At 36.2% G+C, this 24,837-nt stretch overlaps 2 protein-coding genes across 5 annotated transcripts; both read left to right on the top strand.

The window, feature by feature from the left end:
* Positions 1-1,690: 1,690 nt before the first annotated feature.
* On the top strand, positions 1,691-7,935 carry LOC132645261 (pentatricopeptide repeat-containing protein At3g60050-like). 4 transcript variants are annotated; one of them, XM_060362159.1, is made up of 6 exons: positions 1,691-1,821; positions 3,552-5,100; positions 5,340-5,440; positions 6,513-6,714; positions 6,815-6,960; positions 7,227-7,935. In XM_060362159.1, exon 2 carries the CDS (start codon positions 3,609-3,611, stop codon positions 5,094-5,096), a length of 1,488 nt encoding a protein of 495 aa, XP_060218142.1. In that variant the 5' UTR covers positions 1,691-1,821; positions 3,552-3,608; the 3' UTR covers positions 5,097-5,100; positions 5,340-5,440; positions 6,513-6,714; positions 6,815-6,960; positions 7,227-7,935. The 4 variants fall into 4 exon arrangements, with proteins under 4 accessions (XP_060218142.1, XP_060218138.1, XP_060218141.1 ...); XM_060362155.1 differs by having other exon boundaries at positions 6,812-6,960; XM_060362158.1 differs by having other exon boundaries at positions 1,711-1,825; positions 6,812-6,960.
* A 7,708-nt stretch (positions 7,936-15,643) lies between these two features.
* Positions 15,644-24,837, top strand: LOC132645260 (uncharacterized). Its single transcript, XM_060362154.1, has 9 exons — positions 15,644-15,982; positions 16,693-16,757; positions 17,393-17,441; positions 19,810-19,904; positions 20,538-20,623; positions 20,715-20,774; positions 20,923-21,004; positions 23,657-23,770; positions 24,419-24,837. Exons 1-9 carry the CDS (start codon positions 15,796-15,798, stop codon positions 24,581-24,583), a joined length of 903 nt encoding a protein of 300 aa, XP_060218137.1. The 5' UTR covers positions 15,644-15,795; the 3' UTR covers positions 24,584-24,837.

The following is a 24,837-nucleotide window of genomic DNA, read 5'->3' as shown; positions in this document are numbered from 1 at the left end:
TATCCTATTTCGTTTTTTAATACACGAAATGCAAAAAAAAAAAAAAATTATAATTTCCTATTTCTTTTTTTATTCACGAAATAAAATAAAAAAACATCTATTTCGTGGATTGTGTCATGATATGTAAAAAAAAAAATCATTTTTTTCACGAAATTAAAAAAAAAAAAAAAAAAAAAAAAAAACTATTTCGTGGATTGTTCCACGAAATGCAAAAAAAAAATTAAAAAAAAGCTATTTCGTGGAACAATCCACGAAATAGCAAAAAAAAAAAAAAAAAAAAAAAAAAGAGTTGCTGCTATGAACAGTAACTGGGGTATTTCGTTGAATGATCAACGAAATACCTATTTGGGTATAAAAAAAAAAATACAGCCTATTTTGGTCTAATTGCTGTAAAAATATGCCATTTTGGCTCCGGACTCTATTAACTCCTTTATCCTCCTTTGGTGTTTTTCCATTTCCTTTGCCAGAATTTTATGTATGTTCCCAAAACTGCTGATCGGCTTTGTTTATTATGTGTTCTTTTATTTTAATAATTCGTAATATTTATCATTGGAGATTTAAGTAAGATCATTGAGATCTCCATCAGTTTGAGTTATTGTATCAAGATTCTTTTTTTTTTTTTTTGGTGTAATTTATCAAGAATTCTACTTTGTTTACTATCTTCTCTTGTCCAATGCTACTATTTCTTCTTATCCGCTGAATGATTTTCTTGGTCTATAAATATACCTCCTGGACATCTATTCCGAACTTTTAATTGAAGACAGACCACCTAGTGTATTGTCTCCAGAGAAATTTCTCAAGAATGGTTGATAATCTACTTTAAAAAAAATAGCAAAAAATAAAATAAAAAATGGATGAAAGTTGCAAGAGGTGGTCATGGATCGACATCAATAAAGTTTCTTCTTCGACTTACTATCGTATTCGAGATGGTAATTGTACTTATCAGCTAGTGAGAAAATACCATTAATTACATAATATATAAACAGAATAAGAAAGAAATGAAGATATTTTGGAATGTAGATTCTTTTTCTCTTCTAATCTAAATCCTCAATTTTAGGTTTGTCAAAAGACATAAGGTTGTTAAGATAATAAGTTACTTTAGCTCCACAGTTTTTACATACTCTGAAGGAGTACATATATTGCTAGTATATGTAGTGTTATTTACGTAGAATTCAGTATAATAGAAAAAAAAAAATGAGAATAAGAGCATAACAACAACATACCCATTATAGCTGGGGACAGATGAGGGTGGTGTGTACCCAAACCTTACTCGATCTTGACGAGTAAAAAGACTGTTTCTGACAGACTCCCGACGCAAGGAGAGATGAAAAAACATCTAAATAATAATAATAATAATAATAATAAGCAGTAAGAGAATAATAACATAGTAAATACAAGAATTTACTAGAATTATTATCTCAAGAAAATAAAATTTAAGTATTACTCTCTCCTGTTCATGATAAGTGTTCACTTAACTTCTTGTTTTAGTTAATAATAGATTTAATTCATTTCTTTCAAATTTACATATTTAGATAAGTGAGATTTTTTATGTAATTAAGAAATTATATTAATTAGGTAGTATTTAATTAAAAATACTTACTTTTTATTGGGAGTTAGTATTTTTTTAAAGTGGAAATTTACCAAATTAAGCAAAAACACCCCTAGCATTTAAATAAAAACACTTTGGAACCATCACTATACCCTTTGCTCCATTTGGCTCTTCCCTCTGCGCAGTCTTTAGGAGCCCCAGCACCACTAGACCCACAGCTACAACTTCCCTCGTCAATGACTACTTCCTTACCCCTATGTTTCTTTCTATTTGTAGGTTCTTTTCTTTGCTTTTTTCTACTCTTTCGGCAATTTACTGAGCTATACTGTAATTGATTGTAATCATTCGTTTGTTTTTGAGCTTATTACAAGATCTGTTTTCTTTTCCTGCATTTGCACTTTAGTGTTGATATATGTATATCTAGACTGTACAGATTTGTTATCCAGGGGTAAAGACAGCAGCTTTAAGTATTTTGGGTTGTTGTGGGTGGGTGGGGTGCAAGGTTTTCTTGTATTTTCTTGCTGTTTGAGGTGATATGATTTTGAAGATTCTAATACTTATATATTTTCTTGCTGCGTCAATGACTCCCTCCTTACCCCTATGTTTCTTTCTATTTGTAGGTTCTTTCCCTTGTTCTTTCTTTTTTTCCAGCTATCTATTGAGCTATTTTAATAATTGTAATCATTCCTTTGGTTTCGAGCTTATTCCAAAATCTGTTTTTTTTCCCCCTGCATTTGCACGTTAATGTTGATATATGTACATCTAGAGTGTACAGATTTGTAATCGAACTGCTAAAGGGGTAAAGGTAACAGCTTTGAGTATTTTGGGTTGTTGGGGGGTAAGGGTTTCTTGCATTTTCTTGCTGTTTGAAGAGATGTGATTTGGGAATACTTATACATTTTCTTCCTTAGTTTTCAACTATGTTGCTCGGATTCTCCAAAAATGCACTACTTTGCACATTTCCGAAAGAGTCCGAGCAACATAGGTTTTCAATGTGTTTGTCCAATATAAGTCCTCTCTGAGGATCTGTGGCATACCCTGGCCCTGAATTTAGGTTACATTGCCTTTCTCCATCAAACAACTATGTTCAATCCCCAACTAGTTGGAATCTACCATATGCATCACTCATTAATCATTCTGCTCCATATAGGTATTTTTCATTCCAATACTTAATAATTTGTCTTTTAGGAAAAATGAAGGGTTTTCCACCAATAAGGATTCTCTAATTTTCATACTTATCCCTACTATGTCATATAATCTCTCTTCAAACTAAGAAGACTCGCGTCAAACACCAGCCTAATGTAAGTGTACCAAGTTGTGTTATGTAAGCATTGATCTAGGTGTGAAATGGGTTTTGCGCTTGGTTACTATATGGATGTTATGCTCGTGTTATGTTCTTCGCTAAGTTTGTATGAATTCCAAGGGATTGTAGATCCTTTAAGACATCTTTCCTTCATATGATTTTTCGTCTACCTTATTCTTCCTTAACGCACTCAGTTGTCATGTTGTGTGCACATTCTACCTGATGTGATTACTTGTACTCTTGCATGAGTACATGAAAAAGAAAAATATAATCCTAAGGTGTAGCCACTAATGCATATGCAATATCTTTTTTCTAATAAGCAATTCACATGCTAATCTTAAAAGAGACCCATAGGAATTTGCTTTTTCTCCGAGAAGGACCCTTCTTACTTTGTTATGCGTTGGCTAATTGAATAATTAAATGATTTTTGTTTAAGTACTAGTGCAGCATGAGCTTGTAATTGTTCAGTAGGCATGCAGATAAACGTAAAATGATGTTAAAGATTCTTATATATGATTTCTGAACTACTAGATGCTTGTGAATAATGGGATTGGAATACTAAGTGAACACGAATGGGCTGGTTGTGTAGAGATAATTAGAGAATTTGATTGAGTTATTAATATCTAGTGGAATCTGTGAAGGGAATATGTTTGATTTATGTTAACTGATGCATGCGTCTTTTTTCTTTATTGTATGCAGAGAAAGTGATGGCTTGCTCACTATCGTTTCTTGATATATTATATTCAAGGGACTAGCATGTATTCTGTAGCTCTTTTTGGTCAAAGAGTTATTCAAAGATTCTCATATTTTAGCAGCTTTCCACGGTTTATATGTAATCAACAATCTGACGCTGATGGCACTGGAAATGGGTTTGGAAGAATCGAAGATTACTTGAATGAGAGCTGGAAGAGTATGAACTTCGATAATAATATGAAAGATAAGTCTGAGGAGTCAGTTGACTTTATTGGAATCAACGGCTGCTATGAAAGCCATTTCCGTCAAAAATTTTCAAGTCGGCACAGCTTTATTGAGAAAGTGAGAAATGAGGCTAGTATGATTCTTGAAATTCTTCAACAAGATGGTCCAGGATTTGATGCAAAAGAAGCTTTAGATAGTTCACATATTGCAGTTTCAAGCCTGCTTGTGAGAGAAGTTCTTCTAGGTATCTTGAGAACAATAAATTATGCGACTAAAAATAGGTGTGCGAAGCTGGGTTACAAGTTTTTTGTATGGTCCGGTCAACAAGAAAATTACCAGCATACGGCAAATTCATACCATCTGATAATGAAGATATTTGCAGAGTCTGAGGAATTCAAGGCTATGTGGAGATTAGTAGATGAGATGATTGAGAAAGGATACCCTACAACTGCTAGGACATTTAATTTGTTGATATGTACTTGCGGAGAGGCAGGTTTGGCTAGAAAAGTAGTAGAGAGGTTTATAAAGTCAAAGACATTCAATTATAGACCATTCAGGCATTCATTTAATGCAATCTTACATTCCCTTCTGGGTGTACATCAGTACAGGTTAATTGAGTGGGTGTATCAGCAAATGTTAGTGGAAGGTCATCTTCCTGATATTTTAACTTATAACATACTGCTATGCTCGAAATATAGGCTGGGAAAGCTGGATCAGTTTCATAGATTATTAGATGAAATGGGTCGGAGTGGATTTTCACCCGATTTTCATACATTTAACATTCTGCTTCATGTTCTTGGTAAAGGAGACAAACCGCTAGCAGCAGTCAACCTTCTAAACCACATGAAAGAAGTTGGTTGTGAACCAAACATTCTCCATTTTACTACTTTGATAGATGGGCTAAGTCGGGCGGGTAATTTGGATGCATGCAAATACTTCTTTGATGAGCTAATTAGGCAGGGCTGTGTGCCTGATGTTGTGTGTTACACTGTTATGGTAACAGGATATGTTGTGGCTGGGGAACTTGATAAAGCTCAGGAATTATTTACTGACATGATCGCCAATGGGCAGTTGCCAAACGTGTTTACTTACAATGCCATGATTCGTGGGCTCTGTATGGCTGAGAAATTTGACGAGGCATGCATGGTGGTGAAAGAAATGGAATCGAGGGGTTGTAATCCAAATTTTATGGTGTATAGTACTTTAGTCAGTTACTTGAAAAATGCTGGAAAGCTGTCCAAAGCTCATGAAGTAATAAGACATATGGTGGATAAAGGGCAGTATATCCATCTCGTTCCAAAGTTCAAAAGATATAGAAGATGTTAAAGAGGTAACCAATGCAAAACTAAGCTGGTTAGAATGAAAATCTAATTCTTCTACCAACTAATGTTAATTTGATACTTCTATGGAGTTCTATTATGTATTGGATGGACCGTTTGATAGGCAAAGTAACAGTGACTGAATTCTGTACAGGCTAAACCACATTTTATGTTTAAGTGCTATCAACATCATACATTAGTTCTGTGTTTCTCCATGTTCTGAAGTTGAATTAGTTTACCATAAAACCAGGTAATATTGCCGCTGTTGGTGCTTGCAATTTGACTGGTGTCACGAGTTCGCAGGTCCATCTCTCTACCATCTGCTGCAAAAAGCAGCGATCAAAGGAAAAGGTACCAGATTTGTTTTATTTTTTTAATTTTTGGATCAGTAAGCAAATAGGGAAAAGATACCAACTTTATTGAGTTATCACTTGATGTCATTCCAATATCTGGCTTCCTTTTGCAAGTTTAATGAAACAAAATGCTTTGCTCATTCCAACCAATGAGTATGAGCGCACTTGTTGAATTAATCATTAAAAAAAGACCATCATCTTATTATTGTTGTAACCATTTCTCAAGTTTTTAATATCAGGGCTCCTAGAATTCTCAACCCTTATTCATGTAAAATAAAGTTCTGTTCTGATGTGAGGGAGTCATTACGTGTTTCAAGCTTTTTATTCAGCATTATGTGTTTCAAACTAGTGAAATGAACTTTCCAGTAACTATGCCAGAAGTATAACTGAGACCAGTTCTTATTAGAATCAAAGAGCACAGAACATGCAAATACTCGTATAACTGAGACCAGTTCTTATTAGAATCAAAGAGCACAGAACATGCAAATACTCGTGCAATATTGGGTTACTTGTTTAATTTGGTTCTCCATGCTTCATGTTGGACCAAGATTGTGGACTATGCTCTTTGGCTTGGTGCATGAGTGCTATCTACTCCAGTTGCCATCTGTCTTTTCCTTTCTTCTTTGCCCATATATGCCTTTTACATGGTGAAAGAACTTTGTCATCTTTGATAATTCTAGCATATGGTTCCGTCATTAACCTAGCTGTTCGCTTTTGATAATTGTCTCCCAGAGGATGATCCCACCAACTTTAGATTGAGACAATGAATTAGGATGAAGTGCATTGAACAGTGTTTTTGGCCCTTTATTAAGCCAAGTACATTAGGCTTTGATTCTTTTATATAGCATACAATTCTCCCACATTCCCACCTTTATCTGGATTAAGACGAGCACTTTCCTGGATGTGATTGTAAAATTTATTCGCCTGTTGTTTTTCTGCCATCTGTCACCATTAAAGTGCTCGTCTTAATCCAGGTAAAGGTCGCATCTTACATATCTTTTCTCCTATTCTTTTGGTGGTGAGGATCATAGACTGATAAAGGACAGATAACTAACCAACCCAAAATACAGGCAACATGGCACGGACATTATTGCAACATACGTCTTTGAGGACATGATTCTAGTTGAGTGGTAGCGTTTCTTGCGTGCTTGGTGCTGAATTGAAGTTTCTTGCTCGTAGAACCCGTTGATGGTTCTTTGGATGACATGGCAAGGAACAAGAATGGTTGAAGATAGCCTGCAAGCATTGTTCAATAAGGACTCACTGGATAAGGTAAAACTTCACAATATTAGGCAGGGTATAGATGTTTAGTACTTCGTAATATTGACACAAACTCACTTCTTCTTCTTCTTTCCTTTCGTATATCCAGCAGCTGATTTTGACATAAAGCAAAGAGAGCGAAGCCACGAGCAGTTAGACATAGCCCACTCTTTACCCTAAATCCCATGGATTCCAGATTGCAAGCAGCCGCTTCTGAGCATCAAGAGCATCTATACTCCTGCTTATTCCATACACTAGGTACGTACACTCTTCTTGCCTGAACATACGATGATTGCAATACTTAATACTAGTCTCTTCAATACCCTGCTTTGAACTGTCAAGAGAAAAGATAAGGTATGATGTGAGTGGCACTTCGGAAGTTCCAGTGGTTTCACATTATCATTATTGTTAATACCAGCAGTCAATTCCTTTTATTGGTGTTAGGAATTGCTTCATAAGCTTGTAATGAGCATTCCGTGAGTTTTGGTAGTACAATAGTTATTAAAGTAAGTTGTGTTTTGCAGATGAAGTGGGAAGTGCTCTAGATAAGAGAAAAAATAATCACCTAACCATGAGAGACCAGTGTTCAAATTCCAGCTGTGACAAAAAACTTCTACGTGACTTCTCCTCATCTGTCTAAGCCTTGGAGGGCAGCATTATTCGGTACCTCTGCTGGCGGGAGGTAGCTGGTGGAATACTCCAGCTGTCAAGATGCACAAGGTGGCCTGAACACCATCATTATCAAGACAAAAGGTAAAAAAGAAAAAGAATAAAGCACTTGAAATACAAGAGGCTGAAGAGTTACACTAGAAACAATGCTGGAGAGATGAATGACGAGAAAGGTAGTGTGATCAAGAGGTAAATTGGATGATGGTTACCTGGCAACACCAATCCATTTTCTTCATCTAAAGGTAGGTCCTCAATGTGAGTTGTATAGTGGACTAATTCGTGATCCCACCTGGAGTGTATCAAGTGGACTGTTGTAGCCATGTCTTTGTATATTGGTCGATTGGTTGAAGGATTATGAAAGACTGGAGCATGGTAAGGCAAAATGTACTTTCTTGTTGTATTCTTTCTGTTCTGACCAGTTCACCTCAAAATTGGTAGAGTATAAAAATAAGCGGCTAGTTGTAGTTTACTACATATGTAAAGAAGCTAGCACGTGCACCCCCTGAAAAATCTACTTTCTATTCATTGTTTACATCTACGCAACTTCTACCTCTATTCTTTCTACTCTTGGCTTCATGCAAAATGCTGAAAGTGGTCAATTTCTTCAATACTTATTCTATTGCTACAAGCTGGGTATATCAAGATGGTTGGTTAAACAAGCTTTAACTAATGAGATTTCTTTGAAATATCTAGGTTCAGAATTTGAATCTAGTGTTCTGCACATATTAATTTGATCGTTGGTTAATGGTAAAACAAAAGGTTTCTTAAATCGCTTAAGTGACTTTCCAAAAAATGTATATCAGCTAGCTGAAATAAAAGCTGTTTATGAATGGGAGGTTAATGTAATAATTTTTTGTCTAGCCTTTGAATTAGAATCTGAATTTTGCTTATATTTGTTTGACGGAGACAAATATGATTATCGCCTGAAATATAAGTTTGAGGAAAGATTGATTAAAAGCTCAAATTATCACCTGAAACAAAATCAGAGTGGTAATTGCAAATTTTAGGATTGAAGCATAATTATTACAGCAAAAACAGAGTACCCCTTATTCCATATCCTGCATCTAATCAAATTAGAAATTAATTTTAGGACATATTTTATTCTTAACTAGAAGGAGCCCGTTTGGATTGGCTTATAAGCTGTTTTCAGCTTTTTTGAGTGTTTGGCTGGCCAGCTTAAAGTCATTTTATGCTTAAAATAAGCTCAAAAAAATAATTGGACCAATTTGACTTAGTTTATCTAAAGCAGCTTATAAGCTGAAAACAGCTTATAAGCCAAAAAAAATAAGTTGGACTACCCCAACTTATTTTTTTCAGCTTATAAGCTGCAAACAGCTTTAAGCTGTAAGCCAATCCAAACGGGCTCAAGATAGTGTTAAAGGATTTATGAGAAAAAAGACACAGCTGTGTTGGCCATGTAATCTCTTAAACTTGCTGATAATCTTCATTCTTCTATATTCGTCGGTTTAATTTATCAACTGGGTTATTTGATTAAATCGTTCTAATTTTCTTGTTATCACTCACCTTACATCACCACAGATATGTGATCAAGGAAACTCGTTATGTCGCTCGCTTTAGAATTAGGGAAAAGAACGCGCTTGTCCCTCAAACCAAAATAATTACCCGCTCATACTCTCATTACTTTTGTACTCCCAAAAAAATCAGAAGTATTTACCCGAGATACCCCCAATTATGATACGAACATGGTATATAAATATACTGAGATGGTATCATGGAAGACTGCTCAATCCTTCTCTTAATCTTTCATGATACCATCATGGTATATAAATATACTAAGATAAAATTATGGATGCTCATGTTTATTTATTCAAAAAGACAAACTTTTCTTAAAAAAAACTTTATGATACCATCATCTTATATATATATATATATATATATATATATATATATACTTGATACGATTCGAATTGGGGAATAACACCAATTCAACACTAAAACGCGGAATTAAAGGATAACAAGAAATTGGAATGAAAATTGAAGAAAAGGGATGAGAAAAGAGGATAAAAGCAAGACCCAATTAGGGTGAATTTATCGGCAACCTTGGATATATTAAATCCAACACCTCTCAATCTAATTCAATCCTAAAAGAACCTATACTATTTGAAATCAAGGCAAGAGTGATTCAAATAAATCCACAAATGAACAACTCTTCATGAAATCAATGGAATTAAAGATTCAAAGACCAACAATGGAATCTACCATTATAATAACTAACCCTATAGCTACTAAGCTAAACAATCTATCTCCAAAGGAGTTTCTCAATTCATCATTCAACATAATCTAAGTAATAAAATGAGCTAAGTCTAATACTTATAATCTAGAAATAAGAAGACAAGCTAGATATTACATATTTGCCCTTAATGAGGCAAGAGCCTTGTTTGGCTAGTTGGGATGTTGGCTTGGAATTCGAAATGTCTCTCCCTTGCACAAATAGCCTTCATCCAATCCTCAAAGCTTTCAATTGCGACCATTTGCATTTATGCCCCTTCTTTGCATGTTTGGCCACTTTTGTGTTTCTATCCTTTTGCACATCTAGCCACTTTTGAGTGTCGGCCTTCTTTCTTGCCCAAGCTACCTTCCATACGTCGTAAGCCATCTTGTGTGGCTTGTAGGAGCCTCTGAAGGCCTCAAACGACTTCCTCATCTTCCATATAGCTTGTAGAGCTTAAAGTCTCATATCTCGTCCTTGAATGTATGTCTTGAAATGAAGTGTGCTAAGTGGGATCATATCATCCTCCCCTTCTTCAAAAGGATTCGTCCTCGAATCCAAACCTAGAAAAACCCAAGGGAATACATACGAAAACATACTCCTCAAGGATTGAGGGTTAGCACACAAAGTAATAACCACACATATATGCCAAGGATGGACAAATTTGTGGTACAACCACACATCAATGGAAATCATGACTAACAAGTGCACACATGAGGTATCAAGAAGTTGATTCTTCCAAGGTTCATGATATAAAGATAGAGTAATAAAACCAATGGATTCAAAATACAAAGTATGCAACTCGACATTGGTTCTACTTGACATATAGCACAATGTCCAAAAAAGGACACTCTCATTTTTCAAACAACGACTCTCACAAGATAGTGCTCTCAAATCACACAAGGTGTCACCCAGATCAAATGGGTAGATTTCCCACCTAGTATGGTCAAGGACACAACCATTTACCCTATAAGAGTCTCCCTTAACATAGGATGCACCCAAAACATACACATGAGTTTCATCAAATGCAAACAAGTAGTAAAGAAAGGTATTGCGTAAAACAACTTCCTCAACTATGTCATCCTCACTTGTAACCTCACTACTAAGTTCAAGAACACAATCATGCATTAGGCTACTAAGATTTTGATCATGCAAGGAAGAATTAACACATTGTATGCAAGTATCACCTTCTTTTTCTATATCATCATCCCATAATGGGTTACAAATCACATTATAGCCTTCAAAGGAAACAAAATGCTCAACATCACCACACACCCCACTAGGTACATCGTTTCCAATAGTCATATCAATATCAAATAAGGCATTATCTATAAAGAGAGAGGGAGCAATGAACAATGAAGAATCAAAACAGGCCATCTCATTCTCAAAAAGACAAATGTCACCTTTCAAAGCATTTTCATTTTCATTTTCATGACTATCCACATGACACATAACACCATCAAAATCTTGAGTCTCATCAAATGACAACAAAGTAAGGTCATGGGACTCATATCCATATGTATCAAACAACGCTAGTGTGTCATATTCACTTTCTTTCTCACTACCAACTTGGTCAAATTTATCACTAAATTGAGATTCATTAAGCACATCACAACATTTCTCAATTAGTGGACTATCAATACAAGCAAGTTGACCAATACCGTCATCCACACTAGTTGGACACAAATTGACCTTACTAGAAGATTCAATTCGGTCATCGCTAGGATCAACTAGTGGGTGCACTAACAATTCACAAGACAATGTACCAACATGTAAATCAAGAGGGTCAACACTAGTTGGACACAAATTGAACTCACAAGAAGAGTCAAGATGGTCATCAATAGGATCAACTAGTGTTGGATCACCCATATCAACTACATTGTCAATTGTCACCAAAGCATTACGTTCATCACATGGTAAAGAATCATTAAGCTCACATAAAGACAAGATATTACTCAAACTCAATTTAATAACATGATCATTCACATTCATTGGAGAGTTGAGATTAGCTATTTTACCTTGAAATGCGCACACATCATCCTTTTTACCATGGTTTCCACTTTTGGAGTCCATTTGCTCCTTCTCTTTCACTTCACAAGGGTTGGACTTCCCCTTCATCATTTGCTTCTCCTTGCGTAAGCGTGGCACACTTGTATTTCCTTCTTGTCTTTTTGGATGGGGTTTGGGATTCCTTTTAGTGCCATAAGGATTCTAAAAGCGACACCTCCAAAATTCTTTCAAGGCACTCCAAGTTTCAATTGGGTTCCCCTTCATTCTCTCATGTTCCCAATGTTTGATAAGGACCCCCTTTAGAGTGCAAGAAGCTAATTTCACCTTCTCCTCTTCCACATAGTTGTAACGTTTAAAGATCTCATCCAACTTGCATTCCCATTCGAAGTAACTTTCTACTTTAGATTTAGGACATAAGATGGGCCACTCTACGTTGGAATCCCTATAGTCATACCCTCCATCACAAACATGGCTCTCCATGTCGTCACCAAAAGATTTCGAAACTATCAATAACTTCCTTATATCTTCTCCACCTTATGACTTCTCTTCTTGTACCTACAAAACGAGCAAACAAGATTAGTAGTAAAGTTCCTCACGTCACTCGTATTCACACTCAAGCTTACCTCTCAACCTATAGCTTCTCCCAAAGTTGGTCAAGAACCCTTTTAATCCAAATCAATTCACAAGATCGCTAACCCTTGTAGAGGAATAGATTCTTGTTAATCGAAAGACGAACGACTCGATAAAGAAAAAGGACTTGAGCCAAAGAAGTTTCGACGATATCAAACGAGAAAAGCTTAAAAAAAATAGCACGAAATGAAATTCGAACTCAAGAACTAGTTAACAACCAAGTAAGGATCAATTACTAGTTGTTAATTAGTTAGGAGAATCAAAGAAATGAGAAGAAGAAGTGAACAAACCTTTGGCCAAACACTTAGCAAGAATTTGGGAAGTTTTTGGGTTAACACTTAGAAAATTCAAAACTGCTTGCAGCATGTTTTTATAACGCTCATAACGTTTTCTACAGACCTCGGATTGATGAACGACTTGTTGATTCGGAAAGTAGACTCTCTGAACTTTAATTTTGATATATTATGGACCCCGTAACTCTTTATATAAACGGAGATATAGCCCCCTCAAGTTGGACCAAAATCTGCCAACACTATTTTTTCTAAGTGTTAGAACATTCAACTTTGTGAATTTGGACCCCATGATCACGTCAGAGGCACGTCAAATGCTGATGTCAGCGCTGACGTGGCAGATGGCTTGGATTTTTATTTTTTTTGAAAAATCAGAAAATTGGACCAAGTATTTCTATTTTTTTTTGGGATACTTACTTAGGCCCCACAAACACCTTTTGACCCTTTGACTAAAAATTTGAAGATCAAACACCTTTCTTGGGTCACCTTCTTCCTTTGAACATATGAACAATCTCAAGAACACAGGAACAATTCAAAATTTCATCTACCTTCAATTCAACTCTGAATTAGCTCTAATTCAGATCTAGGATCCCTTTGATATGGAGAACAAAGCCCATTAGAATTTAGCCTTCAGTTTCAATCGAATCACAAGACCCACTTTCCAAGTTCTTGAGTTCTTCAAAGCTTCAAAGCTCATCAATGGTGAATGACTCCAAACTCAACCAAATCACTTCAAACTTCGAATCTAGAGGTTTTTGATAGCAACAATACAGATTCAACCTCAAATTACAAACAAACAACATAAAACCAATTTTCGATTTTTTTTGGAATTTTCGTTTTTTTTTTTTTTTAGATTTTCAAATTTTGAACCTAGGATTGAGGATTGTAGAAACAAAACTCTAGCCTAAGCTCTGATACCAAATGATACGATTCGAATTGGGGAATAACACCAATTCAACACTAAAACGCGGAATTAAAGGATAACAAGAAATTGGGACGAGAATTGAAGAAAAGGGAAAAGAGGATAAAAGCAAGACCCGATTAGGGTGAATTTATGGGCAACCTTGGATATATTAAATCCAACACCTCCCAATCTAATTCAATCCTAAAAGACCTATACTATTTGAAATCAAGGCAAGAGTGATTCAAAAAAATCCACAAATGAACAACTCTTCATGAAATCAATGGAATTAAAGGTTCAAAGACCAACAATGGAATCTACCATTATAATAACTAACCCTATAGCTACTAAGCTAAACAATCTAAATCCAAAGGAGTTTCTCAATTCATCATTCAACTTAATCTAAGTAATAAAATGAGCTAAGTCTAATACTTATAATCTAGAAATAAGAAGACAAGCTAGCTATTACATATTTGCCCTTAATGAGGCAAGGACCTTGTTTGGCTAGTTGGGATGTTGGCTTGGAATTCGAAATGTCTCTCCCTTGCACAAATAGCCTTCATCCAATCCTCAAAGCTTGCAATTGCGACCATTTGCATTTATGCCCCTTCTTTGCATGTTTGGCCACTTTTGCATTTCTACCTTTTGCACATCTAGCCACTTTTGAGTGTTGGCCTTCTTTCTTGCCCAAGCCTTGCCCAAGCTACTTTCCATACGTCGTAAGCCATCTTGTGTGGCTTGTAGGAGCCTCTAAAGGCCTCAAATGACTTCCTCATCTTCTATGTAGCTTGTAGAGCTTGATGTCTCATATCTCGTCCTTGAATGTATGTCTTGAAATGAAGTGTGCTAAGTAGGATCATATTAATACTGTAATGGTATCATGGAGGACTGCTGGACCATGGTACCATCGTGGTATATAAATATACTGAGATGATATCATGAACGACGATTTCAGTCCTTTTCTTATTCCTCCATGATATCATTATGATATATAAATATATAACGATGGTATCATGGAGGAAGGGATTTGAGCGAGGGGTACATCGGTAAAATATTTTCGACCGGTTGGGGTAGAAGTGAAATTGCTTTAGGAGGGACATGGGGCAGGTAAATATTTTATATTTTAGGGGTATTTGGTTGTTTTCCCTTAGAATTATGCCTTATGTTGAGTTTTAAATCGGGCAATTTGCATGATTGCCTTTATTCGGGGGTGGTCTTTAATTTTTGTCCCTCAAATTATTGATCTTTAATTTTTTCCCTTCTCTAAAAAATTTATAGGTTCCGGGTTCGAACCCCGCTCATGCAAACATTAAAAGAAAATTCACAAGGCAGAATTTGCCTGCAAGACGCAGAGTTTGCTACATTATAACGTAGCAAACTCTACCTACCTCAAGGCAGAGTTTGAATCCAAAATTGTGCCTTGCGATTTTTATTTTTTTTAGTTTTTGACTCAAGGGAAGGGGGGGGGGGGGGGGGGGGGGGAGTGCGAACACGAAACCCATAGATTTTTAGGCGAAGGGAAAAAATTAAAGACCAACAATTTGAGAGACAAAAATTAAAGACCAATGCCTTTGAAGGACAATCCGCGCAAAAAAATATGTTTTTAGTCCTTTTTTTTGCGCTGATTGCCTTTCATTTGGGGTGGTCTTTAATTTTTGCCCTTCAAATTGGTGGTCTTGAAGTTTTACCCTTCGTCTAATACCCTGAGATTATGGATTTGAAACCCAACTCAGTAAAAAAAATAAAAAATCACAAGGCAGAAATTGTAAAATTCGGCAGAATTATGCCCATGCGAATTTTGTCCGTGTGCCAATTCTGCCTTAAGGCAGAATTTCCCAACGAAGGGAAATTTGCAAATTGCCCACCAATAATAACTGTATAAGATATACACAGAATATACAATGACAAATCATAAGGATTTTTTAGAAGGATATATTCATATAAATTCATTACAAAAAATTATTTATTAACAGTGGTAAAATTATTTTACATTAATGATAAATGATTTTAAAAATATAGTCACAAAAAATAGTAATTTAATTAGCATAAATAGTTGTAATTTCGTAAACGAACGAAGAAGTTAGTATTACGAAAACAAACCTGAGAATTGTTTTGTTATTCCAACAAAATGAAAAAAAAATATTCGAAGTGAAGTTATGGAAAAACAAAAGTAAAAGGGGGGTATAATCGTCATTTGAGAGCATGGGAGTGGGCAGTGGCAGTAGGAGTCAAACAAAAGTAGATCCAATAAACTGGCTTTGGCTTTCCCTAGTTGTCCATCTAACAAGAAGATATTCTGCACAACACGACAACATAAGCAGACTTTGAAGTGGTCGGAGACAATCTCAAACTGAGAAACCAAGATGGTGACGAGAACAGAGGAAGAAGAGGTGAACAGATTGGAGAATCAAGTAGAGAATGGTGGAGGTGGTGTTTGGGAATATCTTTGTCTTGTTCATAAACTCAAGCTTCGTCGATCTGATATGGTATTGAAGCATGGGTTATCCATTCTTAATGATTCCAAAAAAAGATCTGCTCTTGGCCATCAAGGTACTTATTGATTCATATCCAATTGAGTCATAACGCGGAAATTCCTGTTTTTGATCTTTGTTTGCTGATTTGCTAGTTTAGGATTCAAGAATTACAATTGGGTAGTGGAAAATTTGAGATCTTGCACTAATTTGGGTTGTCCAGGATTCGGGACTGGAAAGCTGAGTTTTTTCACTGATTTGGGTAAGTTTAGGATTGAAGAAAGTGAGAATTAAGTAGTAGAAAATTTGAGATCTTGTACTAATTTGGGTTATCTAGGATTAAGTCAGTGGCAATCGGGTAATATTTGGTACTGAAAAAGTGAGATTTTGTACTGATTTGGGTAGTCTGGGACCCACAAAAGTGGCAGATTGAAGAATTGGTTCATGGAGAAGTTGAGATTTTGGGTTTTGGGACATGTGGCATATCTCTGTTTTTTCCTTTCTCTATTTATTTAGTTTCAATCGGGTAATATTTGGGACTAGAAAACTGAGGTTTTGTACTGATTTGGGTAGTCTAGGATCCATGAAAGTGGAAAATTGAAGAATTGAGTCTTCTAAGTTGAGATTTTGGGTTTTGGGACATTTGGTATATCTCTCCCCCCCCCCCCCCCCCCCCCCCCTTTTTAACTTTTCTTTTTGATTGATTGGTCCATAGACTTCGTTCGAGCATCATCTGACTGGATGTAACTTCTGATTAACCTTTTATTCGCTGCAACCTAAATATTGCAGAATGGACTCTATATGAGCAGGTAGCTGTTGCAGCTATGGATTGTCAATCTATTGATGTAGCTAAGGTAAAAACATCTTTCCTGTAATCCCCAAGTCGAATTTTAGTTACCTCGTAGAGGTTCACACTAAAGACATGCATGATTTTTCCATTTTATTTTATTTTAGACTTCTCAGAGTTGCAGAAACCATGCTGATAAAGTTTAATCAAATGATCCCAGATTATTTACCTCGTTTCCTCAATAAAAGATTTCTAGAAGATGGCAAAAGTCAATCTTTGCAGTACAATAATGTAGAATTTATCATACATTACCCAAGGTCATAGCTGTGATCGGATTGTACGTAATATGAAAAGAAAAATTATGGTACAATCTAATATATAAAGGATGTGACTACAACAAAATGGTCATTTTTATCCAAATCTAGAAAGATAGTTGTTTGACAGTTATTTCCTATAAAGCTGCAGAGATACGCTTACCATAATTAAATTAGTAGAGTTACATTGGCTGACTATGTGGTTAAATATATCGAGTAATGAAGTGATCTGACCATATAGTTGGCCATATTCACCAATATGCATTAGCTATTTTTCAAGTCATGTTCATTCTTCATTCATATATGCTGGAGATTCTCTTATGAAACTCTTGCTACTTTATAATTTTGTGGAAAACCATTTGAATTTATGTTATGGGAACTTCTGCAGGACTGCATAAAGGTTTTGCAAAAGAAGTTTCCAGGGAGCAAAAGGGTTGGTGAGTTCTCTTTGATCTATAAGTATATATGTTTGTTGTCTTGAGCTCTTGTAGCTTTCATTTTCTTCACGTGTGGCCAGTGACCTTGAATCACTATGTTGGTACAGCTTCTAGCTCTTGTTTCATGTGTCACTCCTGAAGGGTATCACGTCACAAGCAAATCACGAAATTTAAGATGCCTCTCTTTCTCTCTCTCGTTGTATAACGGAACCTAAAATTCTAATTGCCAGACTGAATGAATGATAATGACCTTTATAAGAAGTACTAGAGTTGATGTTATAAGACCCTGATGATTTGCTGTTTCGGGTTCCATTTGAAAAGTTCTACTTTGAATTACAGCTGTCCTGGAATTTTGGGGTTATTGGTGACATATTGTGTTATAGGATTGTGACATTGTGTGATCTTTATTTTTCTGATTAAAGCAACATATTTCTTTCGATGAATCTGTCTAAAGCAGTATTTTGACCGACGCGCAATGTTGGTATTTTGACAATGGTAAACAGTATATATTATTTATAATAAAGGATACTTACACAAGTTGTGTTTGTATCCAGAACACAAAAGGGATTACAATAGGAAGACTAGAAGGTTACTAAATGTAATCTAGGACATCAAAGATAGATTCTGTGTTTTCTAGACATTGTTGTTTACACCAAAAATAGTAAAGCACTAAACAGTTCATCTTTATCTTCTGGATAGGGTTATCTTTGTCTGCAAAGCATCTTTGATTCCTTTCCTTCCATAAAGTCCACCAGATACATGCAGGGTCAATTCTCCATCTCTCTTTCTGATTGGATAGCCTTCCTTCTCTGTTCCAACTAATTAAAACATCAGTTAAGACTGGTGGCAGCACCAAACTAATCCCCCTCAGGTTGATAAAAATTCTCCATAGTTGGTCGGCCCATTTATAATGTAAAAAGGGATGATTGGTCTCTGCTTTCTCACCACGTAAGAAACATCTGGAGCATAAATGAAAACCCTTCTTTGCTAAATTGTCCTGAGTAAGGACTCTGTTTTTTGCCAGTAACCAAACAAAGCAAGCCACTTCATGAGGAATCTTGACTTTCCATATCGTCACCATGTTTGTAGTCCAACTGTTTTGCTCTCCATGCTTTCCTTTGATCACCTCTGTCCATAGGGATCTCTCTCCTGATGCCATTCTCCAATTCCACTTGCTGAGCAGGCTGTGGTTCTGAGCTTTAAGATTGCATATGCCTAGCCCTCCATCTTTCTTGCTATTCAACAGATATTCCATTTCACAAAATGGAATTTCTTCTTGTCAGAATTCAAGGCATCTATTCTATTGGCAATTTCAACAAGCATGGGAAACAATGTCTTCACGTATGTAGGCAAAGCATCAAGTTCACTATTGATTAGGATCAGTCTCCCACCAATAGATAGGTATTGTCTTTTCCAGTTTGACAGTTTCTTTTCACACTTCTTCAAGACTCCATTCCATATCCCCATTAACTTGCTCTTTGCTCCCAGTGGCATTCCTAAGTAAATTGTAGGAAGCTCTTCTCACAGCGTTTTAAAGCAGTTGAACCTCTAGTAAGAACATCTGATGATATATCTTCACTTAGATATCATCAATAACAAAATTTGTGCGACGAAGTTTCTCTAAATGTTAATAGCTTTTTTTTGGTATGTGCCTGATAAATATTTCAAAGACCGAGACGGAATTAATCGGCATATATGGATCTGGTTGCCCCTGTTCATATTTTATGTTGTCTCAAACTAATGCTTTCTTTCTTAAAATGCAAAATATTATCACCATCAACACACAATATGTGAATAGTTTTTTTCTTTTTGGATCAAGTGTAATAATATTGATAATGTGAAAGCTTATGAATACAAGAGGTATACCGGAAAGTAGAGATTCCATGCAATATGTAACAAATAGATTCTGCAGCTCCCTTTCCATTTGATATTGGAAAGTACTGGTTCTATACTCTCATTGTAGTTATGGTCCAGGTAGTACTATGGATGATCCATTTAAAACAGAGGGTACGTTAGTTTAGTTTTGTCAAAGCGTTTTGCAACAACATTGCCTTAATTTGATAATTGTATCTTTGTATCTCATTATGTATATCATATCTTCTAGCTGCTCAGAGGTTATTGAAATGTCATGTGGCCCCAGAAAGCTTTCTCAATATGTCATCCTTTGCCACTGTGATTGTCAGTTTTGTTCTCAATCATTAAATTATTGTTACAGGGAATACCAAAATTTCCATTTAGCAATATAGATGAAACGTTTTTTTCACCACTGTTTATTTTTTCTACTTTATGTATTTCTGATTCCTGCGCCATCTTTGTATGCTTGACCTTCTAATAATGGCTAAGAGTTTTTATTTTGATTTGTTATCAGGCAGGCTAGAAGCTATGTTGCTAGAGGCGAGGGGATTATGGTCAGAGGCAGAAAATGCTTACTCAAGCCTTTTGGAGGAAAATCCATTTGATCAGGTCTGAGATAGACAAGGACATTTCACCATACATTGTTAATTTGGCTCAATTAACTATGTAAAGTAGATAATTCCTAATGGAAATGTGCCGCAACATAGCATATAGAAATAAAAAGTTAAAATCTAGCATAAGAAAACTAGCCACTAAATCTGAATTAGAAACTCAGAAGTGTATCTTCGCATCAGAAGCATAATGTTTAAATGTTTTTTAAACTTTTTGTTGACAATATTTATATCACTCGTAATTTCAGGCTTTTCAATTCTTTAACCATATAATTGTTAGTTGTGTTCACAGTAGTTTTTTCTTGTATTACACACACAACACACACAGTATGTATATATGTACACACACGACATGTGTACACATTTATGTGTGTATACATTCTCTTTATCTGGACTTTTTTTTCCCCACTAAATCGTGTGTTTTAATTGAGCCTTGTTCTTAAAGCCCTTTGCTTTTTACATTGTTCGCTTTTGACAAAGTTGGTGCATGCATAAACCCATATGCTCATATTATTGAACGTTGACCAAACATCTGTGCTCATAGCAGAGGCTCTGTCTCATGTAATTTAAGAAAAAGAAGAACAATCCAAAGCTCAAGGATTTTTTTGTGTATCTTATTGATATCCTTTAGGTTGTACATAAGAGGAGGGCAGCCATGGCAAAGGCGCAAGGCAATACGTCAGCAGCAATTGACTGGCTTAACAAGTATCTTGACTTGTAAGAAGAATCTGAAATGCATCACATATTAACACTAATAAGTATGTCGCGACTTTAACAGTTGTTCTTGACTTCTTTATTGTTTCGGTAGATTCATGGCTGATCATGAAGCTTGGAGAGAGCTTGCTGAAATATATGTTTCCTTGCAAATGTAAGATTTTTTATTCTCGTGCTCAGAGTGGAAGACTAATGGCTTGGAGACAACTCTATTCCATTGATGCCTTCTTTAGCTACTGTCTCATCCATTCACTGTCCTAATTAGCCAAGTCAAAATTGTTTATCTAATATATCATATTTAGGTACAAGCAAGCAGCTTTTTGCTATGAGGAGCTGATCTTATCTCAACCGACAGTTCCTTTATATCACCTAGCCTACGCTGATGTAAGATACTTCTCTAGTCATATTATATTGCTGCTATATTATTAGCAGAGGTGCATTGATTATAGCTTGCAATCTTTGTGAGCCTGCATCTTTTTAAGAGGTATTATTATTAATAATGTGATCTTGTTCTAGTCAAGATGCTATTCTGGGTGTTTCTATGAGGCTTTATTTATCACCTAGTTCATTGGATAAAAAGGAAGTTGGTTGATTCATACTTGGTTTTCTAGCAGCTATTTTACCAACTGCAAATGTTATTATCAACAGAGAGGCTCACGGATCTATGTTTGCATTTGACCAGTTTCTCTCTCTCTCTCTCTCTCTCTCTCTCTCTCTCTCTCTCTCTCTCTCTCGTTAGTGAAGTTGTCAGAGCACATTATTATGCTTATGCAGAAGTTCACTAGAAATCAACATCGAAGTGATAGCTGGAGATTTGAAAATAGATACCAATGTGCAGAAATAGGGAGAAGATGGGAGGAGGAATTTGATAGAACTCAATCTGGTTCTCAAGATATTTTCTCGTTATGCTGACTGTGGGCTCCTGGAGTGGTTTGTTCTTGACTTTAATTTCAAACTTCAAATATAAGCTTCTAATTCCAACTTTTTGGGCCCCCACCTAAAGAAGACTAATTTCCTCCATTTAACTTGCTTAGGCACAATAATTTCAGAAGAAGTGGCTTTTCTGGGACAGTTGCTTGGACATAGTTTAATGAACATCTTTCTTCTAGTTAGAGAAATGCCTAAGATCTCCACCTATTTGATGGCAGAGTTGAGGGTGTCAATTTTTGAAGCTAACTCGACAAGTCTTTTGATGTGATGGTTAAGGAAAATGTTGGATCCACACAAATCCTTCAGAGAAATCTAAAGGAGAAAAAAAGAAATCAATCCCCTCCCCCTCCCCCCCCCCCCCCCCCCCCCCCAACACACACACACACACAACCGGGGGAAAAAAAGAAAAGAAAAGAGGAAATAGAAAGGACGATAGGAGTAGGAACTTGTAGAGTGGGGAGGGAGGATTGGTAACAGGAAAGAGGGAGACCTGGGACCAAGTAGAGGAGGCAGAATAGAGTGGGGGAGTGAGGTGGAGAATAGGTGCTGGACGAAGTGCAAGAGGGGTATGATGGGGCTCTAGGGAAAGGGTTGGTGGGGTGGGATATGGGAGTGACTAGCTGGGCAGGGGATGGGAGAGGAAGAAGGTGGTGGCCAGCTGGGATAGAAAAGGTAGGCTTGTCACCGTCTGGGTAGGGAGAGGAGGGAGTGATGTCGGTTTGGTAAGGGAGAGGAGGGGCTGATGTGAAGGAAGCTTGGATGGCAGCAACTATGAGCTGAAGAGAAGTGACCCAACTGATGAACGGTTCAGGCAATTGTTGGATTTTGAGAACAGCCATTGCTTCCTTCTCCACCAACCCCCTCCTTTTCCTTTTTCTTCCTCATTTTTGGTATGTAAATACTTCACATCAGTACGCAAAATGAGAAATAAATTTTTAAAGTTTTGCTAATAGATATTTTCATTTAATGATTCTAGTGTAGGAGAGGATGAGAAAGTCTATGCAACATCCTTTGCAATGACATACATAGACTAGGGTGGAGGTCAAAGTAATTCAACTATATTCTTTTGGGGAATGAAGGTGAAAAAATTTTAGTCGGATAAATACTGAACGGGCTTATATAGTATCTTTTAGTCCTATTTCGCTCAATGAATTGGTAAAGAATTGAAATACTTCGTTCCTATAGTTTTTCTTTCGAGAAGGGAATTTGATTGGGCAGAGTTACCAACAGGGGAAGGGAGATAATCTTCTCATGTTGACCTGTACTGCATTCTTTCCAGAAAAGATTATATGAATCGGTTCTTGTAGTATCTACACCTACATCAAGTGCAAGAAGCTGCCTGATACCATAGAAGAATATAATGATATTAAGATTTCAAGCTTTCTGAGCATAAGGTGGGAATATGAAGGACTGAAATATTATAATGGGTTCTATGCCTTGTCACCTAGTAAGATACCATTCTACTTTCACCCGAACTTATTACTTTGTGTTCTATTTTCCCTTAATTGGGGGTGACTGGTTCATCGAGATGCGTGATCTATCTTCAACTTCAATGTGGTCTGTTGATTGCAAATTAGGTGGTTCTTATTGCGTGATGATTTCCACATTAGTTGAGCTCCTGCGGCAACTTTATCTATGTCTGGCCTAGAAGTTAGAACTCTAGTGAGGTAATAGGTACTGAATCTTAGTGAGACCGGGGAAAGATTTCTTATAGATTGTGGAACACAGTAATGAAAATGCTGATATTTGGGTAAATGGTGAACCTAGGAAGTACTTTTGCTTGCAAATACATTTAAAGATGGTTCTTATTGATGAAAAATGGAAATGCCTTCAAAAAAGTTCTTACGGATGAAAAATGGAAAGCATTTCTGACATCTGCTTCAATATTTTGGATTAAGAAAAATGTTGGTTCATATTACTTCCGTGATCCCCTGGACCAATTGGGTGTCGGTTAAAGAATAACAATGTTTTGGATTGCATGTTAGTTTTCGATTTTATGAACTTGCTTCCCTAGATATCAAGTGGCATTGCTGTTCCACACATGACTTGCATTTTTCTCATAATAGCCATAAAATAATCACTCATATTTCTTCCCGACTTTAACAGGTGCTCTATACACTTGGTGGACTAGAAAATCTTCAGACGGCAAAGAAATATTATGCTTCTACCATAGACTTAACTGGTGGCAAGAGTACCAGAGCACTTTTTGGCATATGTTTGGTCAGTCAATCTGTCTCTATCTCTGTTTCTTAATTTTGATAAAATAATTCTTGATGATTTCTTTTGGTTTGATTAATTTACCAGTTCTCTTATATGTCAATGATCTAGTGCAAAGAAAATTATCATAGATTTCTTTTGGTTTGATTAATTTACCAGTTCTCCTATATGTCAATGGTCTAGTGGTAAAGAAAATTATCATAAAAGTTCTCTAAGTTTCTGAAAAATACAGAAGAAATTTCTTATAAACAAACAGAACTGGTCAATTGCTTATACCCTTGATGAATTTACCAGTTCTCTTATATGTCAATGGTCTAGTGGTAAAGAAAATTATCATTGAAGTTCTCTAAGTTTCTAAAAAACACAGAATAAATTGCTTATAAACTAACACAAGAAATTGGAGACATAAGGCACTCATTGCACTTTGCACGTTTACAAGTTTTTGCCCTGAATGTAGACTCTTTTCCAACTTGGAGTCCAGAACTTGCGGTCCCGGTCTTATGTCCCTACTTCTTTACATTGATTAAATTCTCCAAATACTGGAGGTTTTAAAAATTCATACTGTTAATAAGCCGTACTACTAAACAAACTAGATTTGTATTGTTTACCAGTCACCCTGGGAGATCTGACTTAATGCATTGTTGTTTCCAGTGTACGTCTGCCATTGGGCAGCTGACTCAAGGACGAAACAAGGAGGACAAGGAGAGCTCGGAGCTGCAATCTCTGTCCGCAATGGCATTGGAAAAAGACTATAAGCAGAGAGCTCCCAGCAAGCTCTCCGTGCTTAGTTCAGCATTGAGAAGCTTGAAAATCTAACCTAATCACGTTAGCATATAGTTAGCAGCACCATACTGTTCGCAGCGTGCCCTTCAAGATTCCAAGTCTGTCAATCTGCTTACCTTTTTGCAAATATTTTTTTTTGTTCTCATTCTTCTACTCTTTGCATTATTTTGCTTATTTGTTGAAGTGCTGTTTCACTTGTTAAGTAGGGGAAGCAAATGACGTTAGCAAGATTATTATTGTTAGACAATTTTGGGGAAGTTTAATGCTGAATAGAATACTTGAACTTA

This window comes from Lycium barbarum, chromosome 6 (assembly GCF_019175385.1).
Source record: "Lycium barbarum isolate Lr01 chromosome 6, ASM1917538v2, whole genome shotgun sequence".
Lineage (NCBI taxonomy): Eukaryota > Viridiplantae > Streptophyta > Magnoliopsida > Solanales > Solanaceae > Lycium > Lycium barbarum.
Note: the sequence above shows the minus strand (reverse complement) of the source record. Positions and strands in the feature narration are given on the sequence as shown.

Excerpts from the sequence above, each read along its gene's own strand:
- LOC132645260 (XM_060362154.1), top strand. The coding sequence starts at position 15,796 with ATGGTGACGAGAACAGAGGAAGAAGAGGTGAACAGATTGGAGAATCAA. Across the intron at positions 16,758-17,392 it reads AATCTATTGATGTAGCTAAG|GACTGCATAAAGGTTTTGCA; the intron begins GTAAAAACATCT and ends GAACTTCTGCAG. Across the intron at positions 23,771-24,418 it reads CACTTTTTGGCATATGTTTG|TGTACGTCTGCCATTGGGCA; the intron begins GTCAGTCAATCT and ends TGTTGTTTCCAG.
- LOC132645261 (XM_060362159.1), top strand. The coding sequence starts at position 3,609 with ATGTATTCTGTAGCTCTTTTTGGTCAAAGAGTTATTCAAAGATTCTCA.